This window comes from Brachionichthys hirsutus, unplaced genomic scaffold, assembly GCF_040956055.1.
Source record: "Brachionichthys hirsutus isolate HB-005 unplaced genomic scaffold, CSIRO-AGI_Bhir_v1 contig_1321, whole genome shotgun sequence".
Lineage (NCBI taxonomy): Eukaryota > Metazoa > Chordata > Actinopteri > Lophiiformes > Brachionichthyidae > Brachionichthys > Brachionichthys hirsutus.
This window is the reverse complement of record NW_027180632.1, coordinates 24,313-48,083: the sequence shown is the minus strand read 5'-3', so window position 1 is coordinate 48,083 and position 23,771 is coordinate 24,313. Positions and strand designations below refer to the sequence as shown.

Sequence of the window (23,771 nt, the reverse complement as noted above, 5' to 3'; positions counted from 1 at the left end):
CTTTAAAGAAATGTTTTAAGGGAAAGTATTATCTTTTTCTGAATGCCACAAGATAACATCACATGTGCCCTTAAAATTATTATTCAACGTTGTGCTTACAGCATTGGGCTATATTTCGTATCTTAAATATATATTTCGTTTTACGTTTTAAACATTTTCCTCGTCATTGTTGTATCACGTCCTGTTTGTTTAACAGTAGTATGTACATTCAATTTAATCGTAAATCTAGTTTATTGTATTTTTTGCACACAAAACAATAAAGCTATTTTAATATAATTAAAATAATAATTACACCTCGGCAATAATAGTTACGCAAGGCATGATGGGTTGAAACAAAATGCAAGCAGAAAACCCGTAAAGATGGGTCTGAAGGAGCCAATGACATAGCCCTATTGAATTTCAGCAGCCAATAAGTAAACGTGAAGGCGGCAGTCTCCGGCGGCCGCGCGCCCACATTGCTTTTGAGTGAATCCCTTCGAGGAGTTGGCGTTTTTGAGGCGTTTGTTTCTTGCTAGCTACGCTGACCTGTGACTTGGAGGTAAGAGGCATCATGATTTGTTTCCCGTTATCTTGTAAATACCTATTTGTGCTGAGATTGTATGCACGGGCACCTTTCCTTCTGAAAAGAGCGAAGCTAAAGGAGCTTTGAGCAGGTGCATCACGGGCTAGCTTGCCTGTGATATTATGTGTAGCATCAACACTTACGCTTCACTGTAACTTGAAGGTAGGATGCATCACAACTTGTGTCACTTTATGTTGCAAATAAACGTAAAAAAAATACAATTTCATACTCAATAATTTCAATAATATAATCAGTATTTCAATAGAATATCAGTTAGTTCTGTCGAAACTACAATATCAAGGTTTACTGTGAGATGGTGATTTATTCGTTTTTTTTGTCTATCAATGAAAAGTTAGTTATCACAGCTTCAGTACAAGAATGAACCAAAACAGAAGGAAAACAATCTCTGCATAGGCGTGTGTTGAAGTGTCAGTTCCTTTGATCCCATAGTCAGATAGCTAAAGTGTAGTCCATTCAAATGTTATGGGTGGAGGGTTATGTTGTGGGGGGGGGGGTCTTTTTGCGCAGGTTCGTCGCGTAAATGTGGTTCTATTTTCTAATCATGTATAAACGTCTAGCAGCTCAGATATCCTGTATCCATAGTAACTAGGCAAGAGCATCCAGCAAGGCTGCCGCTGATGGAGCTTCTCATGCAACACTCGTAGAAATGGCTAGTTCATTTGTTATGTGATGTTCGTCACTGTTTTGTTCTTCGTTCTTAAACGTCTATAACTCGACCGTCATGATCTCCACGCGTACCATTTCAATTTAGTCCATCGATGTGAGGACTGGAGTTTTATGGTTCTAGAGTCGATTGCACTGCCAGCGTATGAAAATGATGAATCCCTCTGCTGTGTTTGGTTTCCTAGAGCAAACATGGCCGAAAAGAAGGCGGTGATAAAAAATGCCGACATGTCGGAGGAAATGCAGCAGGACGCTGTGGAGTGTGCCACTCAGGCCCTGGACAAATACAACATCGAGAAAGACATCGCTGCGTTCATCAAAAAGGTGACGCAACAACTTGCATTCGCTTAAATGCAGCTTTAACCCGATGATTAGTCAGCGAAATCGAATAACTATTAGATCCAGTCTGAGGAAATGTGTTCCTCTTGAAACGACCGTCCGGAGGCCACATTGGCATGTTTCTCTCTCCATAGTGTAGAGGGGGCGCTAGCGTGGTTCTTGCTCTTTGCCCGTTTTGAGGAAAAGCATTAGTAATGCTCAAGTAGAACATGTGACAGAATATCAACACTTCCAGACGTCTCGTTTGATACACGATGTGTTTATGTCCCATACAGGAGTTTGACAAGAAATACAATCCAACCTGGCACTGCATCGTCGGGAGGAACTTCGGCAGCTACGTGACTCACGAGACCAAGCATTTCATCTACTTCTACCTGGGTCAGGTGGCCATTCTGCTCTTCAAGTCTGGCTGACGGAACAGTCGGCATGAGATCAGTGTACAAGCGAGACAACAAAGATGCAATGCGTGATGGCGTCACCAAAACAGATGATCGCAGGCATGGAACTGGTCCTCCCAGTGATGACAAGCACATTGAATTTCGAACACGCGCGCATTCTGTGAAGCATCCTATTGCGGGATTATTTTACGCAGTATGTACAATAGTTTGATATTTAATGTTCGTCAAACCTGCCGTTCATTAAGCATGTAAATGCAAAGCTTTGCGAAAATGTGGTGAAGTTTGGCAGGGTTCGCTTGGTTAAAGCGTCCTCTGGTGGCAGGTTGGAAGGTTGGTGGGGTTTCTGTTTTTCCGGCGAAGGAAGGAGGAACGAACAAACCACCCAGGGACAGAAGGAAGGCTACATCCCATATCAATGCATTTTGGCCTAAATATATTTATTATTTTTGTTGTTGTATTAGACTTGTTGTTTTTTTTAATTACAGCATATCTTTGACTCTGTCGGGGTCCCTTTCCTTGTGTGGTCATTTCATTGAACTAATATTTTTAATCCATTATACTCCTGCTGGTTGCGGATGCATTGACATGTATATGTGTGTGTGTGTATATATATATATATCAATGGTAGCCCATTCCACATATTTACGGAATACCTTGAAATATCTTCAACCCTGTAAAGCTGAATGTAGTTATAGGATTTAAATCTTTTCCAGTCAAAAATATCAAGATGCTGCTATTTGAGGCTTGTAAATTACCAGATATAGCCATGGACATGAAATGTGTCCCCACTGCTGGAAACCCAATTTTGTTCTTATGCAAATTGACCAAATGACAATAATTTCACCAAAGATTAAATGAGGCTAATTATGTGATCTACTGAAAATGTGGAAGAATTATTGAATTTTCTCCAAGAGAATAATCAAACCGTGGATGGCCAGTGGAGTCCAGACACCCCTCAAATGTCAGGTTCAGGGACGTCCCATGTAGAGTGTGACCAGAGTTAACCTTCGGGGGCGCGGCGATAAAGAGACCTGCAAAAGGAAAATAAAAGGTGCACTTCCCTGGAAATAAAACGGTAAAAATGTGGCAGGGATTACATCACTTATTACAAGCACTTATCAAATCTGCTGATGACACCGCCGTAGGAAGGGTGAAGGTACCCTTTCATCTAGGGAATTTTCATGATGCGGGGAAGGAGCGGGGCGCCAATAGTTTTCTGGAGACATTTGCTCTTTGAAGATCCACTTTTAAAGGAGCAAGTTACACACATGAGTTTGGTCATCAGTGCTTTGGAAAGCATTCCTGGTCCAATGTTTACTTTACACTAGTCAGAAGTTGATTTTTCATTGAAGTAGACATTTCACATGGACAATGACGTTCATAATCATAGATTCATGTTTGCTAAGTTGGGGGAAAGCATGATCAGAAACATTGACAAGTTAAAGGGGATGTTTAATGCACTACTATACCAACAGTTCCCTTGTAAAAAATTGATTTCAGAGCAGGATGGGTATTTTAACTTCACAAAAACATGTGCCCATAAATTTACTATTTAAAGTTGTGTATACAGTATTGGATATATTTCGTATTTGTGTGTGAAGCAAAGCAAATAAAATATTATTTTGTCCAGTTCATAACTAAATATACTAGCTAATAGAGTTTCAGGCTTTTATGATTTCCATATCCTCTGACTACGTCTGTTATACATGTCCTTGTACATATAATTTGTCCTTTTGAAATTGAAACGCTTTAAATATACGTTTTTAAAAAGGTAATATATAAAGTTGTACAACAAATGTTTATCATTGATTGATTTGTGGTCATAGATTGTTCAATCATGTCCTCTTGTCTGGTTTTACAGTATGTAGTTTACATTTTAAAACGGAAGATATATTTTATTGCCTGCTTCATAGCGCACAAACAATACAGCTATGTTAAATTTAAAAAAATATCCGCCATGACGCTATTGTCACACAGGCGTATCAATAATTGTTTACAGGGGTTACCACGGCAATAATACTTTCGCAAAGCATGATGGGTTGATACAAAATGCAAGCAGAAAAACCGGAAAGATGGGTCTGAAGGAGCCAATGACGGCACATTGTGGAATTTCATCCGCCAATAAGAAAACGTGAAGGCAGCAGGCTCCAACGGAACACACCCACATTACTTTTGAGTCAACCACTTCGCGGGAGTTGTCGTTCCTGCAGCGTTTGGCTCGTTACCGCGAAACTACCGGTTTACAGGAGATTGAAAGGTAAATCCAATAATAGGTTAGCCAGTTCTGTCGAAGCCGACACATTTGGGTTTACTGTGAGATGTTAATTCTTTGTCTTTTGAAATTAATGAATAGCTGTTTATTGCACTTCAGTACAAGAATGATAATGTCGGTTGCTATGATACCATACGTCAGATAGCTGAAGCGTAATCATTCAAATGTTATGAGAGTCGGGGGTTATATTGATAATGGGGGGTCCTTTCTGCGCAGGTTCGTTGCATAAATGTGGCTCCGTTTTCCAATCACGTATAAACCTCGGGTAAAATGATGACTAGCAGCTCAGATATCCTGTATCCATAGTAACTACGCAAGAGCATCCAGTACGGCTGCCGCTGATGGAACTTGTTATGCAACGCTTGTAGAAATGGCTAATTCATTTATGTAATGTTCGTTCTTAAACTCGACGGCCATGATCTCCACACATCCGTCGATGTGAGGAGTCGAGTGTATGAAAATGATGAATCCCTCTGCTGTGTTTGGTTTCCTAGAGCAAACATGGCCGAAAAGAAGGCGGTGATAAAAAATGCCGACATGTCGGAGGAAATGCAGCAGGACGCTGTGGAGTGTGCCACTCAGGCCCTGGACAAATACAACATCGAGAAAGACATCGCTGCGTTCATCAAAAAGGTGACGCAACAACTTGCATTCGCTTAAATGCAGCTTTAACCCGATGATTAGTCAGCGAAACCGAATAACTATTAGATCCGGTCTGAGGAAATGCGTTCCTCTTGAAACGACCGTCCAGAGGCCACATTGGCATGTTTCTCTCTCCATAGTGTAGAGGGGGCGCTGGCGTGGTTCTTGCTCTTTGTCCGTTTTGAGGAAAAGCATTAGTAATGTTCAAGTAGAACATGTGACAGAATATCAACACTTCCAGACGTCTCGTTTGACACACGATGTGTTTATGTCCCATACAGGAGTTTGACAAGAAATACAATCCAACCTGGCACTGCATCGTCGGGAGGAACTTCGGCAGCTACGTGACTCACGAGACCAAGCATTTCATCTACTTCTACCTGGGTCAGGTGGCCATTCTGCTCTTCAAGTCTGGCTGATGGAGGCTTTCACAGCAGAACCCGACTGACTCATCAAATGCTTGACTGAAGATACGAACTGTATTTATTTTTGTTGTTATATTAGACTTGTCATTTTTTAATTAAAGAATGTTGCTAGGGTCCAATTCCCTGTGTGGTCATTTCATTGAGCTAATTTTTTTGATGCACGTGAAGATCGTTATCTGCCTACAGGACAGGGCTCACCTGCACTTAACTTCTGCAGGGCCCTTCATTTAATCCTCACATGAGAAAGCGGCCGATTTGGAAGCAAGTATCTCCAAAGTGAGACAGAATTTCAAACGATGAAAAGCCGATCTAGTCTAGTGTCTGTAGCTGAAACCGTAGCAATATGTATATTAGGAGCATCCTGAGAACGGAACTGGCAAAATTGAATGGTGGAAATTAGAAAAACAGATCTCAGGAAAACACCCAGCCCATCCTCCAATTCCAGACGCTCTAAGCTTGAGAATCAAAATATATATTGACAGAGCAATAGCTACATCACCCCACAACATACTGGAGATACGACCTATTCCATGACAAACTGTAGAAAGGTCCACGCTAGACACATTTAAGGCACAAATGAAGACTGTGGTACTCTTTATTACACTTAGAAAACCAGCTTGTGTGGGTAGACACCATTCGACAGGCAGAAGGAAGAGCGGAGGTATCCCTTCATCTGGGGGATTTTCTTGATGCGGGGCAGGAGCAGAGCATCGACAGTTTTCTGGTCCTCCTTCCTCTGCGCCGTCAGCTGGTACTTCTGCAATCGGGTACAAGGAGACGACATCCAGTGAAGCATGAATCATAAATCGCAGTGGAACGGCAGAGATGCACAGTGAATCCAAATTCACCTCTTTTTCTGTATCAAAGATCTCTCCCTCCTGGTGACGGGGCCTCCTCAGCTTCTTCTTCTTGAAGTAGGCATCGTTCAGAGTTTTGGGAACCTTCATACCAGATATGTCAATTTGGGTGTTGGTGGCAATGACAAACTTCTGGTGAGCCCTGCGCAGAGGGACTCTGTTCAAGGCAAGAGGACCTAGAAGTACACAATGCGTATATTAAAACACGTCAGAAAGAATCAATCATCTGCCCTGATTTACAGATATCCATCGCATTTAAATGCGGAGTAATCAAACCAGTGATTCTTACCAGTAACCAGCAGAAGACCGCTCGAGAGCTGCTTCAGGAACACCACACGCTGAACAAATAAAAACGAAGCATCGTTAGGAAGCTCCTCTACTGGGGGGTTTGCAAACAAAGCTACTGCAGCAATCCATTCATAAGCACCCACTGAAGCTACTCAAGCATTTCTGTTTGCATTGTTCAAACGGAGTACAATGCCTGCAGTAAATTCAATCTTTAAGATCATAAATTAATGTAGATATCCATTAGTGAGCATGATTGCAGTTTAAATCAGCAGGTGCGATGACAGGGTCTTGAGCTTGGACCCCCCCCATCTATTGTTTGCAGCGTGATAATGCACGGCCTCATGTAGCAGGATAAGAGAAATGCATTTCTTGCCAGGCTGTTACACCATTTAAGGAAATCTGCTTGGGATCAGTGCCTGCACAAAAATACCCGATGCCGTCTCCTCTTCCAGCAATAAGACTTGTTTTAAAGCACCTTGTTATTTGAGAGAGCTCCTTGCCCGTCAGTTTCATAGCTACAAAACGTAGGCCAGCCTCAGTGAGTGTGGGTGAAATTGCCTGCTTTTACAACCCGTCCATGCAGCACTCGAGTGGGAGGGGGGGGGGCGCTTTGGTACTGAGGGTGTGAATCGTTTCCACACAGAAAAACATTGCACCGCCGACTTTCCAGGCAAACATCCTTTGAAACCACGTGTACTGTGTACGCGAAGCAGTTTAGTATAAGAAAGACAAGTCCATGTTTGAAACCTGAGAATAGTACCAGTCAGCGCCTTACGTGAACACTCAAACTCAAGATGGGCGCCGGCGGAGGCGACATGTTCACGTCAATGTTAAGGCGACTCCAGAGTGATTTAAGGCTCCGGGGATTTTTAAACAAATACTTTTGTTCAGCAGCTGTAAATCAACATTGTTTTGACAACTACCCATCTGAAGACTTGGATAGAAACAGAACACTGAAATCCATCTGTCTTGCCCTTTCGTTCTTTCCAACTGCACATTTCACAAACATGCCTCAGTGTTCATTTTGATTATAAAAGTGGATATTTTAAAATGGATCTTTTGTTACATTTTCATTCCAGAAAAAATGGAATGGCCAATGAACACTTCAGGCCCATCTTTCTACTTAAGGTAAACGCTACTGCGCTTCATTGTGGAGTAATAAATTATCACTGCTAACCCTGGGGACCATTTTCGGCACACAACAGTGTACACACAAATATTTATGAACATGTTTATCGTATATCGTAACATGGTCATTATATTTGTGATTAAAACCCAAAGTCCTGTTCAGGAGGGCCGTGTAACCTAATTTCATCTCACCTTTCCACGGTGGCGACCCGTGAGGAGAACAAGGACAGTTCCTGGCGTGATGGAAGCACGGAGATTCCTCTTATGTTGGCAGAAGGGCTTCTTGCCATGGCTCTTCAGTTTACGAGGAACATCCTCTGTGGGGTAATAACGGGGCTACGGTAGAAATGTGAAACATGCATCAGACATTACAATTTTAGGTTAGTCACATTTTCAACGGCAAAGACTATCGCCGAAGGTCAGCTGTGCTGGAATTTGCTGATTAAAACTACGCAGACAATTTGCACTCAACATTTTCAACACGTAAATCTCAGTAATCAATACACAAGCCCCACCCCTACTGCCACAAAGGCATATACAGTCGCAGAACTCAAAGTGATAATGATCTGGTAAAAAATATACACAACACTCACCATCTTGCGCAGCTTGACAACACGCGTGCCTCCATTCTTATCTCCTCCAACAGTCTTCACAACCGTGGCCCGAGGTTTCTCCTTGATCTTTTTCTCAACCTTAAGACAACGCCACCGTTAGCTATATACACATCACCACGCACATGTTATACGGGAACCCCGAATGTGGCCCCACCTTCGTCTTGGTGGTCCTGCTCTTCCACTTGTACATGGCCCTGCGAGCGTACATGACGGAGCGGGAGAAGCGTCCGATGCCCCTGGCCAGAACGGGGTTCCGGCTCGCATGCTTCTTCTTCCTGACAACCTTTTTGTCTCCCTTTTTGTCTCCCTCTGCCATCTGACAACGAAAAAGTTATTAGAATAGTGTAAAATGTCGTCTATTCTTTCCATTTTAATTTGGAATTGCCAATCTTGAACACAACACAAACAACATTTCGGCATCAACTACACAACGCAGGCTGTACATGTGGAATAAAAATAGAATTAATTAGTCTCTAATTAATAGTTAGTCTCTGTAAAAGTACTTATCAGCAAAAATAAATGTTCCGTTAGTTATTAATAAAGGCCCCGGAACCATTAACTATTACTAACATCGTGCTAACCCACTACAGCCACCCCCATCGCCGCAGACATGTCAACGAGCCGCTTGCTACCACTTAGCACACCGCACACAGCGGTTTACTCTTTATACCCAGGATTGTGGTAACTTCCTTCTTTTAAAGTAAAATGCGTCGATGACAAACCGACAATAACGGGGGGGGGGGGGGGGACAGGAGAAAACGCATCAGGCTTATAAAACTGAGATTGTGCTGTCTACGGATGCTAAGCTAGCTAGCTAGCCGGCCTCGGACGACCGCGACATCAAAATGGTCATTATTGGTGACATCTCGCGTAAACGGCGGTAATGGCGACGGATGCAGCATCGCCTACATATGCGGACTCGCATCCTGATACTTCCTTATTATATTTCCCTTCACTAACGCAGATGAAAACAGATTCTATTCCTACAGTAACACGAAGGCAAGGACGTCTTACCTCTGCTGTGAAAAAAAGAGCGACATCCGGGACGTGACGTGTTTAAGGACGTCGCACGCTGACGTCGACGTAATGACGTCCTGCCCTGCGTTTCATTTCTTACTGTTAATGAATAAAATCAATGCTACCGTTATTTCAAACGATTGATAATTCTCAAAATGTTGCGCAATTTTTCTGGAATGTATTTTCAGGCACATTTTTGCCACGAAAATGTTAATCAGGTTCTTCAGGAGCCGCTTCAGGTCAGGCATGCACTAATAAAATATGAATGCAACACTTTTGTTGTTGCTCCAATTCGTCACGAGTTGAAAGTTGAAATGTATTATTTCCTGTACATTTTTAGTTTTACACTAATGAGCATCACATTGATCAACAGACCTGTTTAAATATGCAGATCATGTGGTCTTGGATGTGTTATTGACAGAAGGAGATACTGTGGAAGAGAAGCATCTACAAAGATCTTGTGCCAAATAAGTTTCTTAGAGATTAATGTTGAAAGGAATAAGGAACTTGGTAAATATAATAACAAGAACGCAACTTCTCTTGAAAAATAGTGAAACGCAACCGTTGCCTCCACCATCTGGTCTCAACCTGGAGAAGCCAGATGTGGTCAGCAGTTATGAGGCCAGCTGTGTATATACTTGGAAATAATCTTGAATATGTATTGTAGTAGAGAAATGATGACTCAGTGGGCATTTATTATGACCATCACAAATGTAGTGTCTTTATATTTATGAGTGTATTTTCTGGCATCGCTTACAGATGACAATTGATTGTTCGAGATCATTTTATGTGACACCAGTTTATTGAAACTTTATTACAGCCAAATAAAAAATTAGTAACAGTGTGCTACATATTTGAATAGTTATAACTCTGAATTTGAATGAAAGCAAATACATGAACAGTCTCTTGCACCTTGGTAAAAGCACTACAATGTTGTTGTTATTGCTGCTTATTGTGTATAATCAAAGCACCAGATGCTCCAAATCTCATTGTGTACCTGCTAGACAATGAAAATAAAGGATTTCTTTTCTTTCCATTTCTATTCTAAACAATTTGCACCGATAAGCTTTGACAAGGCTTTGGAGTTATCACTGGACTGACTGCATATTCAAATAAAGAGACTGAATCAAGTAACCAGAATTAGCAGCCAAAAAATACATTCTGTGTGCCTCAAAAAAGGTTAACAGTGGTGCTTTAAAATCACTTGAATGATAAAGTAAAAAGTTGCAGCATGTACAAACGTCATTTTTTTATGCCACAGGATTTGATGGAGGTACGAGACATTCTTGTACAGGAATCGTTCATGTCAGCAGATTCTTCAGTTAGCAACTTTCCAGGATGATGGCAACTCCCTGACCTCCACCAATGCAGGCGGAGCCAACCGCATACTTGCCTCCTCGTCGCCTGACAGAAAAAGAACATTCACTATTCACAGCTGCTAGAGAGAGAAAACATCCCCCCCGACATGCTGCGCTTCTCCTTTACCTGAGCTCATGAACCAGGTGGGCAGTGATGCGTGTTCCAGAGGCACCAAGAGGATGTCCAATGGCGATAGCTCCACCGTTAACGTTGCTTTTCTCTGGATCCAGACCAAGAGCCTTAGCAACAGCAAGGTACTGAGGGGCAAAAGCCTCATTCACCTGGAGTCAAATAAATAATGTAGTTTTGTATCCTTAGGACAAATGTGAGGCAGTTATTTCGGCTGTAAATTACTTTATACCTCTGGTCAATGTTCAATATGTTCCATTTGGTAAAACGTGAAATATACTGCTGTATATTGTTCCAAAAATGATGATATACACAGACACAGTATAAACTTTGTATTGTGCAATGTTTACAGTAATCTGTGAGTTACAATTTCAACCTTGGAGTACTGTATTTTACATATTACAGTTTTATTAGCTATAGATTGCGAGCAAACCTCCACAAGATCCATGTCGTTGAGGGTCAGACCAGCTTTTTTAAGAGCTTCGGTGACGGCTGGAACAGGACCTAAGAGGATTTAAGGAAACTGATTCATTCATTCTTTTTAATTCAGAAGGAACTAGAAAAGCACTCGGGAAGCGCGAACCGCCAAGCAGCGCATTCCCCTCATAATTGGATTCACACCAAGAATGATAGATAGTCTTATTTTTATTTGATTTACATTTTTAGATTCAATGACCATAAAACATACCTTTAGCAACTGAATTCACATTGACATCATTAGTTCCGTAGTTATTCATCACCTTCTTGACGGAGGTGATTTTTGAATTCATAAATGGAGTTTTCAATGTTAAAATTGAATATTATCTCCTCCAGAAGACACTATCATGCAAAATGTCTTCTGGAAGAATGACCCCTTTATGACTGATTTTTGGTGAGTGGATTTAATGCATATTTTACAAGATGGTTACATGATTTTTTTTTAAAAGCCTCCATTATAAGTAAATGGGAAAATCCTGATTTTTTCTGTATCCAGACAGGTATCCATATCGCTCTCTAAAGTTAATGGGATCTAAGTTTCCCATCAAGTTCCATCAAGACATTTGTCCGTAATCCCACCAACAATAAACAAACAAACAAACAAAAACACAGTCAAAAACATAAACTCCTTGGAGTAATAAAATTACATGTCACTAAACAGTCGTGTCACTTACCAATTCCCATAATGCTCGGGTCACAGCCTGAAGCATGATAGGCCACAATCCTTGCCAGGGGAGTGAGTTTGTGTATCTTCAAGGCATCCTCACTTGCAACCACCACAGCAGCAGCACCGTCAGTTACACCCTGGAGGCCAAGACGAGAGCAGGGATTCCTCCAACAGCAGAAACACTCGTAGTTCAATTTGGATCTTTTTACCGTTCCACATTTACTGGGATGAGTTTTTGAAAAAGGTGTCCCATCCTGAAAAGCAGGCACTTCAACTCACAGAAGCATTAGCAGCAGTAACAGTCCCTCCCTTCTTGAAGACGGGAGCAAGTTTGGCCAGCTGCTCCACCGTGGTCTGTGGGCGGGGGTGTTCGTCCTGAGCCATGGACACATTGCCCTTCTTACCTTTCACATCAATGGGAGCCATTTCTGCTGTGTAGTAACCAGCCTCATGAGCTGTAAATGGAGAAGTTACATTTTTAAATATTAATATTATTACTGTCTTAAACAATCTCTTCGCAAGCACCTCTTCTTAGAATGGAAATATTTATTTATATAATCAGCCTCTATGTGTACTGTGAGCAGATCAGAAAACGAAAGCCCCTCTTACCTGCCTTCCACCTTTGTTGTGTTTGGTACGCATAGTTGTCACACTCTTCTCGTGTTATCTGATATTTCTCTGCCAGGTTTTCTGCTGTGATGCCCATCGGGATTTTGATATGCATATCAGTTAAACCTGCCCATAAGGTGTCCTCGAGCTGTCAAGCAGAGATGGAGACGGGTTGTCTTTGTGTCACAGTCTTAAGAAGTTGAATAAAAGCTCTTTTGATGGACATCACGCAGCTTTGAGTACACACCGTCAAGTGTTTGGAGTAAGGATGCACAGATTATTTTACAGATATTCAATATGTCAATCTTTTTATGTTGGCTTTCTTGGGTGCTGGTATATTTGCAATTTTTTTTTTTTTAATACTTAAGTTCAGAGAAGATGGAGATGCTTCCAAAAATTCACATAATTTATGGGGGGGGGGTTTAAATTTATCATTTACTCACCTTCATTTATGCTCTATTATGATATTTCATTTTAAAGCCTCGGTCAGTCCTCACTGATTATGTGCAAATCTCAATCGTTTATCTCTATTTTGAAGTTAATATAGGAAAGATAATATAAACCAGATGCCTACCTTGAGATCGAATCCAAACTTTGTACCAAAACGCATGTTGCGGACAGAATATGGGGCCTGACTCATGCTCTCTGATCCCCCACACAGAACCACCTCGGACTCCCTGAGACAAATCTCCTACAAACACACCAGATAACAGGTTATTGCTTACGAAGCAACAAGACAAAGGAACAAAGGAACACACACATACAGCACTTAATTAATACTTAATACTAAACTGTGGTTAAATAACACCTGTACTTCTGGTAGAAAGTTTTGGGCTTTCGGGGCGAAGGCTTACCTGAGCACCACTGATGATGGACTGGAAACCAGATCCACACAGTCTGTTCACAGTGAGAGCCGGCACTGGGATGGGAACGCCACACCTCAGACTGACATGGCGAGCAATATATAGGGCATCAGCTGAGCTCTGAAATCAGAAAAAGAGAAATGGAAGCAGGAAAAATTTAACTGTCTACTCACACACACGGGTGTTAATGTGGATGCTTTGATCTGATGGTCAGTGTGAGAAGTTAAACAAGTTGTTAAGTTGTAGATCAAACAGACTTTAGGTACCTGCATGACATTCCCCATGACGACACTGTTTACAAGTTCTGGTGCGACGCCTCCTGCAGCGAGGGCAGCTTTGGCTGCATGCTCCGCTAGATCTGTTGCGCTGTGATCCCTTAATAAACCCCCATAGGTTCCGAATGGAGTGCGTTTTCCTGCTACTATAAACACGCCTATAGGGAAACAGAGCATTTCAGTGCACTGACAAGGACTCCATACCACCCGTCATGAATCGTCACAAAGATCTGCTGCTAATTTGTTGGTGTAAGTAAAGTCGTAGCATGATTTTGTTATTTTTATTATTCTTTATAAATCATACATACACACTAAAAACGACACACCTCCATCACTAAGTTTCACGTGCACCAACATGAGCGGCTGCTCCCCGCTGAACCGAACGGTGATCGTTACCTCTGAGGAGAGCCATGATGTCGCTCCGATTCTTCAAACCGCCGCTGTCGGGAAACAAGATTTTCTTTCAAGTGATCTTGGAAGTTGGAAGGCGCGCGCGCAACCTTTCACCCAGATTATGTGACGCACTCAAAACTTTTAGTCGTCGAGCACGATTCGACAAAAATGTTCGTTACAAGTTAGGACGAAGACATTATATGAATCAATACATCATAAATATCTCATATAGTCTCAATCACGAATTTTTAGTCGTGCAGTATTCGTTATTTAACATGTTTGTCATCATTTTGTGGCAGAGAAATATTCGAAAGTGCCATCTTGAAATGTGCATTGGCCTCTAGTTACGTCATATTTGTGCGTCACGCATGGACTGCCACTGAAGCTGTTTAGGGGACAGAAAATGTGCTACATTTGATCACATTTTAACCTTTTTGTTATTGTGACGTCGTGATTTAGTTCAACGTGAAACATTACGAAGTGCAAACATGTCTTTGGCTTTATCGCGCTGTGTCCAGCGGGTTTTATTCCGACACGCCGTCGCGTCAAGGTGAGTCTGTAGTTATATTAAAGGTGTGTTAACTATAGCGGTGAGTCTGTAGTTATATTAAAGGTGTGTTAACTATAGCGGTGAGTCTGTAGTTATATTAAATGTGTGTTAACTATAGCGGTGAGTCTGTAGTTATATTAAATGTGTGTTAACTATAGCGGTGAGTCTGTAGTTATATTAAATGTGTGTTAACTATAGCGGTGAGTCTGTAGTTATATTAAAGGTGTGTTAACTATAGCGGTGAGTCTGTAGTTATATTAAATGTGTGTTAACTATAGCGGTGAGTCTGTAGTTATATTAAATGTGTGTTAACTATAGCGGTGAGTCTGTAGTTATATTAAATGTGTGTTAACTATAGCGGTGAGTCTGTGGTTATATTAAATGTGTGTTAACTATAGCGGTGAGTCTGTAGTTATATTAAATGTGTGTTAACTATAGCGGTGAGTCTGTAGTTATATTAAAGGTGTGTTAACTATAGCTGTGAGTGTGTAGTTATATTAAATGTGTGTTAACTATAGCTGTGAGTGTGTAGTTATATTAAATGTGTGTTAACTATAGCGGTGAGTCTGTGGTTATATTAAATGTGTGTTAACTATAGCTGTGAGTGTGTAGTTATATTAAATGTGTGTTAACTATAGCGGTGAGTCTGTAGTTATATTAAATGTGTGTTAACTATAGCGGTGAGTCTGTAGTTATATTAAATGTGTGTTAACTATAGCTGTGAGTGTGTAGTTATATTAAATGTGTGTCGTTTACAAACAGACGTGTTTACTTTAGTGTTGTGTTCTTGCAGTTTCCTGTTAGGAGAACAGAGTCCTTTGTTTGCACCAGCTCTGACACTGAAGACAGCCGCTCCACTCAGGTATGAGTATTAACTGTCCTCCAGTGCGTATTTACAGCTGATCCGCAGTTTTTTCTTCTTCTGGTTAAACTATAATTAATTAACTAGGACAGACCAGTTGGCAGTTTTTTTCTTATCGATCTTTCATTTATCACTAATACTCAATAACTATCCTTGTCAATACCAATGTTGAAGAATGGCCATGTCATAGTTTTGATAACAAAGGTTTATTTTATTTACTAATCATTTCAAAACTAGTTTGAGTGGTACAGGAGATAAGTCCGTGTTATTTCGGGACTGTTTGGAGCTCTTTGAATACATGAAGTCTAACTACACGGTAAAATGATATGGTGTTATATTTTTACGTATAAACAAAAGTGTTATGACTAAAATCCAGATACGTTATGTATTATATTCATGTATTTCCCATGCTCTTTTGAAAAATGTTATAATTTGAATAGGCATGCTCACATCAAGCTGTTGTTTTTGTTTAAGAGGGGACATCAAAATAAAGAAGAGAGTCGACCCAAAAAGGGACTTTATGGTGAAAGAGAGAATGAAAAAAAAGATGAAGAAGTTGGAGAAGGTTCCAGCTGAGTTTATCCCAGTAGAGGACTTTTCCACTCCACTCAAATGCCTTGAAGAAAGCAGGTACAGCTCACTTTAACTTTCTACACTGTCATTATCATTAGTATTAATATGTGGGGCGACGGTGGTGTAGGTGGTTGAGCGGGTAGTGCTATGATCGAGAGGTTGGGGGTTTGATTCCTGCCTCTGGCTGTTGTTATGTCCTTGGACACACTCTCTGTGTAGAAAGAAAAGCGCCATATAAAAACTAAAAACCGATGCATAGTAAAGCTGCCAGTAGTTCTGGGTGTTGTAACGCTACACAGATAGTTGTCCCACCTTCAGCAGATGCTCCTTGGTGTAAAACTATTGGCTGAACCGGATAGCATTAGCAGCTGAGAGCGAAGTTCAACAAATCTAAGGAGGCTGTTTGTCTCCTTCCATTCAACAGTGTGTCGTCGTCAATAAACATCTTAAAATACAAATTACAAGATCTGACTGAACACAGATTTGTTTCCCAGAGATATGGTTCAGTTTAAATCATGCACATATTGGGTTTCTAATCTGATTTATAACCAGTCATGTTCTTAATCACATCCAGGTTAGATCAATATCGGTGTTAATAGAAACACAGGTCTTTTAGCATTATGACTAAAAGGCTGGTAAACGACTTTCCAATGCTTACTCAGAAATCATTTCTTCTATTTAATGGAATGAGAGCTCGTGAAGTGTTATAAATTGTAGTGTTCATTGTTGTTCAAAGGGGGCGCTCTGCACCAAGGCTGTCGTTTGAAGAAACCGAGCAACGAGCTCTGCTGTCGAAGGAGTGGAGTCGATACAAACAGGTCACAACTTACCCTCCATCCATCAATCTTTTATAGAAAACGCCGCTTAGGGGCTGTGCTCTCCTTCATACGTACTTTGGCGGGCTCTATCTGATGACCTTGTCTCTCTCTTCTTGCAGAAGCAATACATGACTGAAAAGCAGGCTGTTGAACTTGCTTTGGAAGCACAGAGGGAGGCATTGAAGGAGCTGAGATTAGAGTCTGAGGAGCTTTACCGAGCAGCGCTGAAGCCAGACCCCCTCCTGTTTCCTTTCAGTCAAGAAGGGCCCACCTACACACCACCAAAGAGCGGCTATGATGCTCCTGACGGGAAATACAATGACATCACTAAAGTCTACACACAGTGACTGACGGAGAACAAATCTTGGTGCAGCCTGTGTGTCGTTACCGTGTGTGTGTGTCATCATTTTCACCCGATTCAAACGCAGTCTTGTGTAGGTTTTAAGGATAATTTGCAATTTTTGTTTGAGTTATGCAGTCACTTCAGTTGTTTAATTCCTATACAAAATATAACATTTATGGAAATAATGCATTGTATTGAACACACTGACTTCTGCATTGGATATTTTCCCCCCCCCACATTTGTATCTCTATAAAAAAATAACTGAAAATTGTATTTTCTTGACTGTTTTTAATGAATAATTTTAAACCGGCTATTAATGCAAAATTCTAGAAGAGCATAAATTAAAATTCGAATTCTGTCTATTAACCACTTTATTTTCTTTATTCAACAGATCACTGAATACAGTTTGAGGTATTAGTGGTGATCAGTGTCCAACATGAGTCAGGATGATCTCCCATAAAACAGACTGCAGGTTTTGAGTTTTAGGTCAGGAGTCCTGAGGCTTTTGCTGGTTCAGGGGCAAATGCCAGTCTCTTGGAGGGACTTGCCTCAATTGCCACACTGGAGTGAACTTTGTCTGTTCAGCCAATCTGTTCCTCTCACTCATCAGCAATGATTCCTGCAACACAAACAAATGTAAACTCACTAGAACTTCAATACATATTTTCTCAGATGTGTTTAGATGGATTCTTTGGAGCATTCAGACAGAAAGTACTACAAACAGCTGCACCTTGGCCTGGACAGATCTCCGTTTCTCCCACTCTTTGCAGTTATAGTAGTCTTCTTTCCACTGCTGGCACGATGGGGAGGTACCATAAGTATAATAATGATGAAAGCGACTCCAGAAGCTCTTGCAATGTTTGAATTCACTCCAATAGTCCCCACAGTCACGTGGTGTCTGCACAAACAACGGCAGGAATCATCACCATGTAACTTGTAAATTATTTTATCTGATAAAAATAAAATCTACAAATAAACTGACAAATCATTTCATGCTTATGATTAATAACATAAGTATTTCATTATTTTGTCATTTGCTAATATAAATGCATTTTTCGTAGAAATCTTTGGACTTACCAAAATTAAATTTAAGCTGTAGAACAACTTTGCTTAAATATACAAGTGGACAAAACGTTTGGTATCCCTCTGTTAATGAGAGAAACCCCACAAGGGTATGATCACTGTTAAACTGTTAAAAGTAGATCATAAAAAAGCGGGACTGGAATTTGCCACAATGCATAGCGACAAAGCTTCTGGGAGAATGTCCTTTGGACAGATGAGACAGACATAAAGATGAAGCATCTGAAGAAAAGAACCCTGAAACATGGAGGAAGCTTGATTATGTTCAGGGGCTGCTGGACGTGCGGGCGAAAGACTAATCCTCCAACTGAATAATGACCCAAACACGCAGCTAAAAACACTCTGAATGCCTAAGAGCGAAACTTTAGACTATTCTTAAGGGGTCTTCTGTGAGTCCTGATCGGAGTCCTGTCGTCTGAAGACAATCTGAGACGACTGGAGCAGTTTGCACTCGAGGATTTGAGTTACCATTGTGGGTTTGTCTTTCATTGACAGAGGGGAACCAACAATTCAAACCGCATGTGTAAGAAAAGCCAGAAATGTGTGTGCAATTTGGCGTATTTATATATTTTGTTTGACTTACTTAGATTTTAAAGGACATCAAAAATTAGATAAATAGCTGGGGTTTGTTAACATTTTATCTGATATGGCTTATTTCTTGCAAAAGTTAATTCGGTTATTTAGCATCAGTAGCGAATCAGTTAGTTATTTGTTCCAGATGGGATATTAGTCATTAAACTTATCAAGATCAATATGGTCACAACAACTCCAGCAGGTGCACAAACAACATTTTACATGAAAACATGTCTATATTTTCTTATTTACCCTCCACTGATGATCTTCGGACGACTCCATTGCTAACTAGAAGGAAAATACTTCCGGGTCACGTCAAAATAAAACGACCACGTCCGAACTTCGAAAAGAAACAGCAAACACTGCGGCCATTTTCACACGTCGCCGGTTTTTTTTTTTTTTTTAAACGAATATCCTTCCCCCTCCGTTTCGAAAACAAAATGCATCCACTGGTTTAAACCTAACACCTAACACCTAACCACACAAGCGTTGTTAAACACATTCATAAGCATACCAACCAATCGGCGTGGTCGTCCCCCAAATCCTATCCAATCAGAGCGCTCCGTTTCTCGTCGTCTCGGAAGCAAAACATGAATGACGCCAGGCTCGTTCGTGTGGGCCGACGAGGAGGCAGAATTGCTCCTAAACGCAGTTTTGGATTATAAAGTCAACATGTAAGCAATAAGCGATACGTCCTGAAGGCGTCCGCGCTGTTTCTGAACGTAAACACGGGTCGCACACATATGACGTCAGTGTCATCATGTCACAGCAGTTTTCGTCGCGGAGTGAGTTCCCAAACTTCAAACTCCGTCTACAGTTTCCGTTTCGTGTGGCTGATAGGCCAAATATCTTTGTTTTTGGAGATACCCGGCTACGTGTGGACATGGCCTGAGACCAGGTCCTTGTTTTTGTCTTTGCAGTAAAATAAGCCCAAACCCCCAAAAAAATTACGAACAGAAGTAACTGGTATCATATACATGTTTATGACATGACATAAAAATAAACATTAGCTTCCATTCATCTTAAAACACAAGCTTTTATTTGTCTATAAATATACCAGGAAAAACAAAAACTTCATATAACTAAACAACTTCAAACTGAATTCTGAATGAGAAAGAAATTCAGAAGATACTATTGGAACCAATTCCTAATTTCAAGGGGACCAAATAAAAAAACCTTTGGATTATTTATAAAAATGCAATATTTTTAAGAGAAAAGAGAATATGTTCAAATTAAAAGGTCATCATACACAATAATTCAGTTCATTGGTCTTAGTTGCTTGGTTGATATAATTTATTATGGCTGCCTGGAATCAGTTTCCCTGTATTGGTGAACAGTAAATTACAACTACCAGTATTTCTGCCTCTTAACTTTTGAGCATATTACTATTTTAAATACAAATAATCCCAACTCAACAGTACGTCTCTCTTTGAGACAGAGAAAATCCCAATGAATCTGAAGGGTAGTTTTTTTACATTGCTGTTGAAGGTGACAATAGAAAGGTGAGTCCATCATTGATAACCAGTCTCTCAAATGCTTCAAGGCTTTCTGCCCTTCTTGCGAAGTGACTGTCCTTGTCCAGAGAAGGCGATGAATCTGTTTAAGGCGTCATCCTGAGAGGAAGACATTTAACAGTAACTTGGAACATTAGAGCATTGACAAAAATGCACTGTTTTCAGACAATTAAAAATGTGGATGGATTAAACCACACGTGATAATACGTTTTGATTACAGTGATATGTAAAAAGGTGAGAGTACAAAAAACAGAAAGTACAGTGTAATTAAATGTTTCCAAACTTAAACTAAAATCCTTCAGTTCTTACATCATCTACAAGCTTCCTGGGCTGTGGCTTTGAGTTCCTGATGAAGGTGATCCTTCCCATTTTAAAGTCGTAGTTGGGAATACCCCTGTGTGATGAAATAAAAGATGCTTAAGGATTAATCATAGTGCATAGCAGTAATCCATCAAAGAGGTGAGAAAGGCCTGGATTACCACTTCAAAATGCTCCTGCAAGAATCGGCCTTACCTTCCTCTTTACACTCAAGACTAAATCTTGGAGGGATAGTTTAGCAGAGGTGAGCCCCCTTATCAAAGAATGCTCCAGGTGGGGCTGTTGCATCTTTCTAGTGTTTCATCATTTTGTATAAATGCTAAAAGGGCATCATGATGGGATGCTTGTTGTTCTGCATGGGGCAGCAGCAGCAGCAGTAACAGTATCAAATCACATTCTGCACACACAGAACTGAGATAGGATGTGCTGAAGACGCACATCCTATCCCCCCCCCCCATCTGCCATCTAATGAACTGCTAAAATATTGAAATCGGTGCGCCAATTCATGTCTACATAAACAAAACAGTACAGAAGTTCTGTTGACCTTTTAATGTCACTCGGCCCAAGAGGTGCAGGACTGGGTTCGATGCCTTTTGTTTTACCATCCAAACGGTTTCCAGAACCAGTGAAAGCCTGAGGATTAGGACAAGGAACAGATTAGAAGAAACAACTCCAGCTGTCACACATGGCATTACTGCAGACACGCATGTGTCTCAGACACACAGCAACATTCACTCACTCTGAATCTCATGTCCATGTCAGCATAGCTGCTCGGATCGCCGTCTTCCTCCTGTGAAGAAATTCGTTTTACCAAATTGTTCACAGCACAAAATGTACCGGCGCCTAAAGGGTTCGCGTCTTACGATTGGTTCTTCCTGATGCTGAGGCCGTCGCTCGGGCTCTTTGTAACCCAAAGGAGCGTCAAAATCCACCTGAACAACGGATTCACAAAATATTAGATGAAATATCAGACGAACTGAGTGAGGCCTCTGATGATAAAGACGGGAAGCCCTTACATTCATGTCACACTCAATGATGGATACGGCTTTATCTGGCTTGGTCTCCATTACTCGTAGCTCATATATCTGAAACAAATATGCAGATTGAATTACCAGTAGTACTCACTAAAAACAAATAAAGGGACAGATATATTCACACATTGATCCAAATGGCATAAATTGATGTACCTTTTCATTGTAGTTGATAGCTATCACATCACCAGTTGTCAAGCAGGCAAAATTTCTCAATGCGTTCTCCAGCCTGAAATCATGTCATGACTTTGATGGTTATTGTAGCTAAAGACATGACATGAAGGAATGTACATTTAACCGATATTTCTTACACCGCTTTGGGGTTCGTGATGTCCAGGAAGTCCGGGCTCTGCGGTTGGAACTTTGAGTATTTGGCTACCGTAAGATTAACACTTTCAATTTGAACCAGGCCACCTTCCTCCAACAGGAGATTCTGCATCATCTGCAGCCAAAAATATAAGGAAAACGTATGGATGGCCTTGATTCATACTAGTTTTGAAGCTTTAGAAATAGCATTGCACAACTAATAAAATGCTTTTTTTTCCTGATACTTTAATTTGAAATTTGTCATTTTTGTTGAAGAATATTGTTACTCCCAAAAACTCGTGACAGCACTGTGACACCTTTAACACCCACCCAGTGTGGCAGGTAGCAGATTCCCTCATCTGCCACAAACTCCAGAACACCACAGTGGGTCATTCTGTCCGAGTTCTTGTTGGTCAGCTTGAACAGCATTGGATAAGTGATATTAAGTCTGCCTGCAAAGGGTAAAGGAGAAAGGTAATGACCAGGGAAGGTCATTTCTGAACTATTATAATTAAGAGGTGCTTAATTCAACTTACTGAGCTGGTCCAGGGCTGAAGGCGGCATTATAACTGAAAGAAGAACCACTTCATTAGAAGATATTCACAATATAGCAAACTGTTGAGAGACAACATACTCCTATGTCTCGCACTAAATACGAGGCGTTTTGACTCTGTGATTGGAGACATGGAGAAATTTTTTTTAGACTTGTTGAGGAAGCACTTAGGAATTTTACTATTACTTTCAGGAGCAACAGAGAAACTGCTGTAAAATGTGACATCTAAAAAAAACCCGCTGTGCTTTATTTACTCATAATAGAGCTTGAAATGAGAAACCTCCACCGAGAAACACATAAAGAATATACAAATAAATAATAATGTATAGGTGTGTGTCAGATTTAAACATTGTTGGCCATGAAACAATGTGAGTATCTGGCATTTTAACAACAGATAATGAAAAGTAGGGATGATTCACTGGCATGGTTGTTCAGGTTTCCAGCATATTTAAAATCAGTGGGCAAATTTGGCCCAAATAAAATCATTTGCAAAACTGCACCACAAAGCTTTGACCCAATTTGACGAAAAAAATAATAATTCTGTTTTAAAGTTGCTGGCAATATATAGGGCAGAATCTTTAATAATTCTCGACATTCACTGTGTGAAAGCTTGGCTGCCCTCCCAACATCATGAGGGGCGTACATTTTATAATTTACTTACTTTTGCCTCCTTTCTCCACGTCGGATCGGTCGTTCGGACCCGCCAGCATCGACACCGAGTAGCAGCGGTACTGGGTCGAGAACCGGTTCTGAAACCCCCGAGACATTGGGTGGTCGAATACGTGGAAAGTAAACTGCGGAAAGAACAATCACGTTAAACACGCATATTTAGGCTGCTCTGAATTGATTACCGCTGACAGTCTGAAACCAGCCATGACAGCGCATCTTCGAGCTGTCCTGTCGCTGCTAGCCGGCCGTTAGCTTATTTGTTTTGTTAGCACGTACGCGTCACTATGTCACCGAACGCGATCACACTGTTACTCACCATACCGGTAATCTGGGTGTTTGGTTGTATTGTGAAAATAATTCAAATCAAAACGTCTAATTCTAATTCCTTATCATTCGTTGTTCTGCATTTAGATGAACTGAGAATCGCTAATACTGTTTTCTGCTTCGACCGGACGTGTACCGAGTTGACAACGGATATGACGACATGACATAAGTTATCCAATCACAGCAGCCGTTTCCGAATACTTTGTTGTTCTCATAAAGGTAAACGCCCATTTAGCATTTAAAGTATTATACATACTTT

The 23,771-nt window shown here is 40.8% G+C and overlaps 6 protein-coding genes across 6 annotated transcripts; 3 read left to right on the top strand and 3 right to left on the bottom strand.

Moving 5' to 3' along the window:
* The first annotated feature begins 464 nt into the window (after positions 1 to 464).
* LOC137916240 (dynein light chain 2, cytoplasmic-like) lies at positions 465 to 2,484 on the top strand. Its single transcript, XM_068759319.1, has 3 exons — positions 465 to 538; positions 1,432 to 1,570; positions 1,861 to 2,484. The coding sequence occupies exons 2-3, from the start codon at positions 1,439 to 1,441 to the stop codon at positions 1,996 to 1,998; spliced, it is 270 nt and encodes an 89-aa protein (XP_068615420.1). The 5' UTR covers positions 465 to 538; positions 1,432 to 1,438; the 3' UTR covers positions 1,999 to 2,484.
* Positions 2,485 to 4,167: 1,683 nt separating this feature from the next.
* On the top strand, positions 4,168 to 5,432 carry LOC137916247 (dynein light chain 2, cytoplasmic-like). Its single transcript, XM_068759326.1, has 3 exons — positions 4,168 to 4,240; positions 4,750 to 4,888; positions 5,179 to 5,432. Exons 2-3 carry the CDS (start codon positions 4,757 to 4,759, stop codon positions 5,314 to 5,316), a joined length of 270 nt encoding a protein of 89 aa, XP_068615427.1. The 5' UTR covers positions 4,168 to 4,240; positions 4,750 to 4,756; the 3' UTR covers positions 5,317 to 5,432.
* Positions 5,433 to 5,903: 471 nt separating this feature from the next.
* On the bottom strand, positions 5,904 to 8,544 carry LOC137916245 (large ribosomal subunit protein eL6-like). Its single transcript, XM_068759323.1, has 6 exons — positions 8,364 to 8,544; positions 8,189 to 8,287; positions 7,788 to 7,931; positions 6,469 to 6,517; positions 6,171 to 6,355; positions 5,904 to 6,079 (listed from the first exon to the last, which is right to left on the bottom strand). The coding sequence occupies exons 1-6, from the start codon at positions 8,523 to 8,525 to the stop codon at positions 5,927 to 5,929; spliced, it is 792 nt and encodes a 263-aa protein (XP_068615424.1). The 5' UTR covers positions 8,526 to 8,544; the 3' UTR covers positions 5,904 to 5,926.
* Positions 8,545 to 9,964: 1,420 nt separating this feature from the next.
* Positions 9,965 to 14,040, bottom strand: LOC137916248 (3-ketoacyl-CoA thiolase, mitochondrial-like). Its single transcript, XM_068759327.1, has 10 exons — positions 14,002 to 14,040; positions 13,597 to 13,763; positions 13,322 to 13,450; positions 13,042 to 13,158; positions 12,468 to 12,615; positions 12,138 to 12,313; positions 11,866 to 11,995; positions 11,148 to 11,218; positions 10,712 to 10,866; positions 9,965 to 10,630 (listed from the first exon to the last, which is right to left on the bottom strand). The coding sequence occupies exons 1-10, from the start codon at positions 14,015 to 14,017 to the stop codon at positions 10,549 to 10,551; spliced, it is 1,191 nt and encodes a 396-aa protein (XP_068615428.1). The 5' UTR covers positions 14,018 to 14,040; the 3' UTR covers positions 9,965 to 10,548.
* A 337-nt stretch (positions 14,041 to 14,377) lies between these two features.
* Positions 14,378 to 17,595, top strand: LOC137916249 (large ribosomal subunit protein mL40-like). The gene is made up of 5 exons (XM_068759328.1): positions 14,378 to 14,548; positions 15,342 to 15,410; positions 15,885 to 16,040; positions 16,720 to 16,801; positions 16,921 to 17,595. Exons 1-5 carry the CDS (start codon positions 14,487 to 14,489, stop codon positions 17,146 to 17,148), a joined length of 597 nt encoding a protein of 198 aa, XP_068615429.1. The 5' UTR covers positions 14,378 to 14,486; the 3' UTR covers positions 17,149 to 17,595.
* Positions 17,596 to 19,768: 2,173 nt separating this feature from the next.
* On the bottom strand, positions 19,769 to 23,647 carry LOC137916246 (ubiquitin recognition factor in ER-associated degradation protein 1-like). The gene is made up of 12 exons (XM_068759324.1): positions 23,505 to 23,647; positions 23,181 to 23,313; positions 22,503 to 22,535; positions 22,297 to 22,418; positions 21,972 to 22,102; positions 21,817 to 21,889; positions 21,646 to 21,714; positions 21,493 to 21,561; positions 21,369 to 21,419; positions 21,174 to 21,262; positions 20,621 to 20,705; positions 19,769 to 20,410 (listed from the first exon to the last, which is right to left on the bottom strand). The coding sequence occupies exons 1-12, from the start codon at positions 23,505 to 23,507 to the stop codon at positions 20,336 to 20,338; spliced, it is 933 nt and encodes a 310-aa protein (XP_068615425.1). The 5' UTR covers positions 23,508 to 23,647; the 3' UTR covers positions 19,769 to 20,335.
* Positions 23,648 to 23,771: the final 124 nt, after the last annotated feature.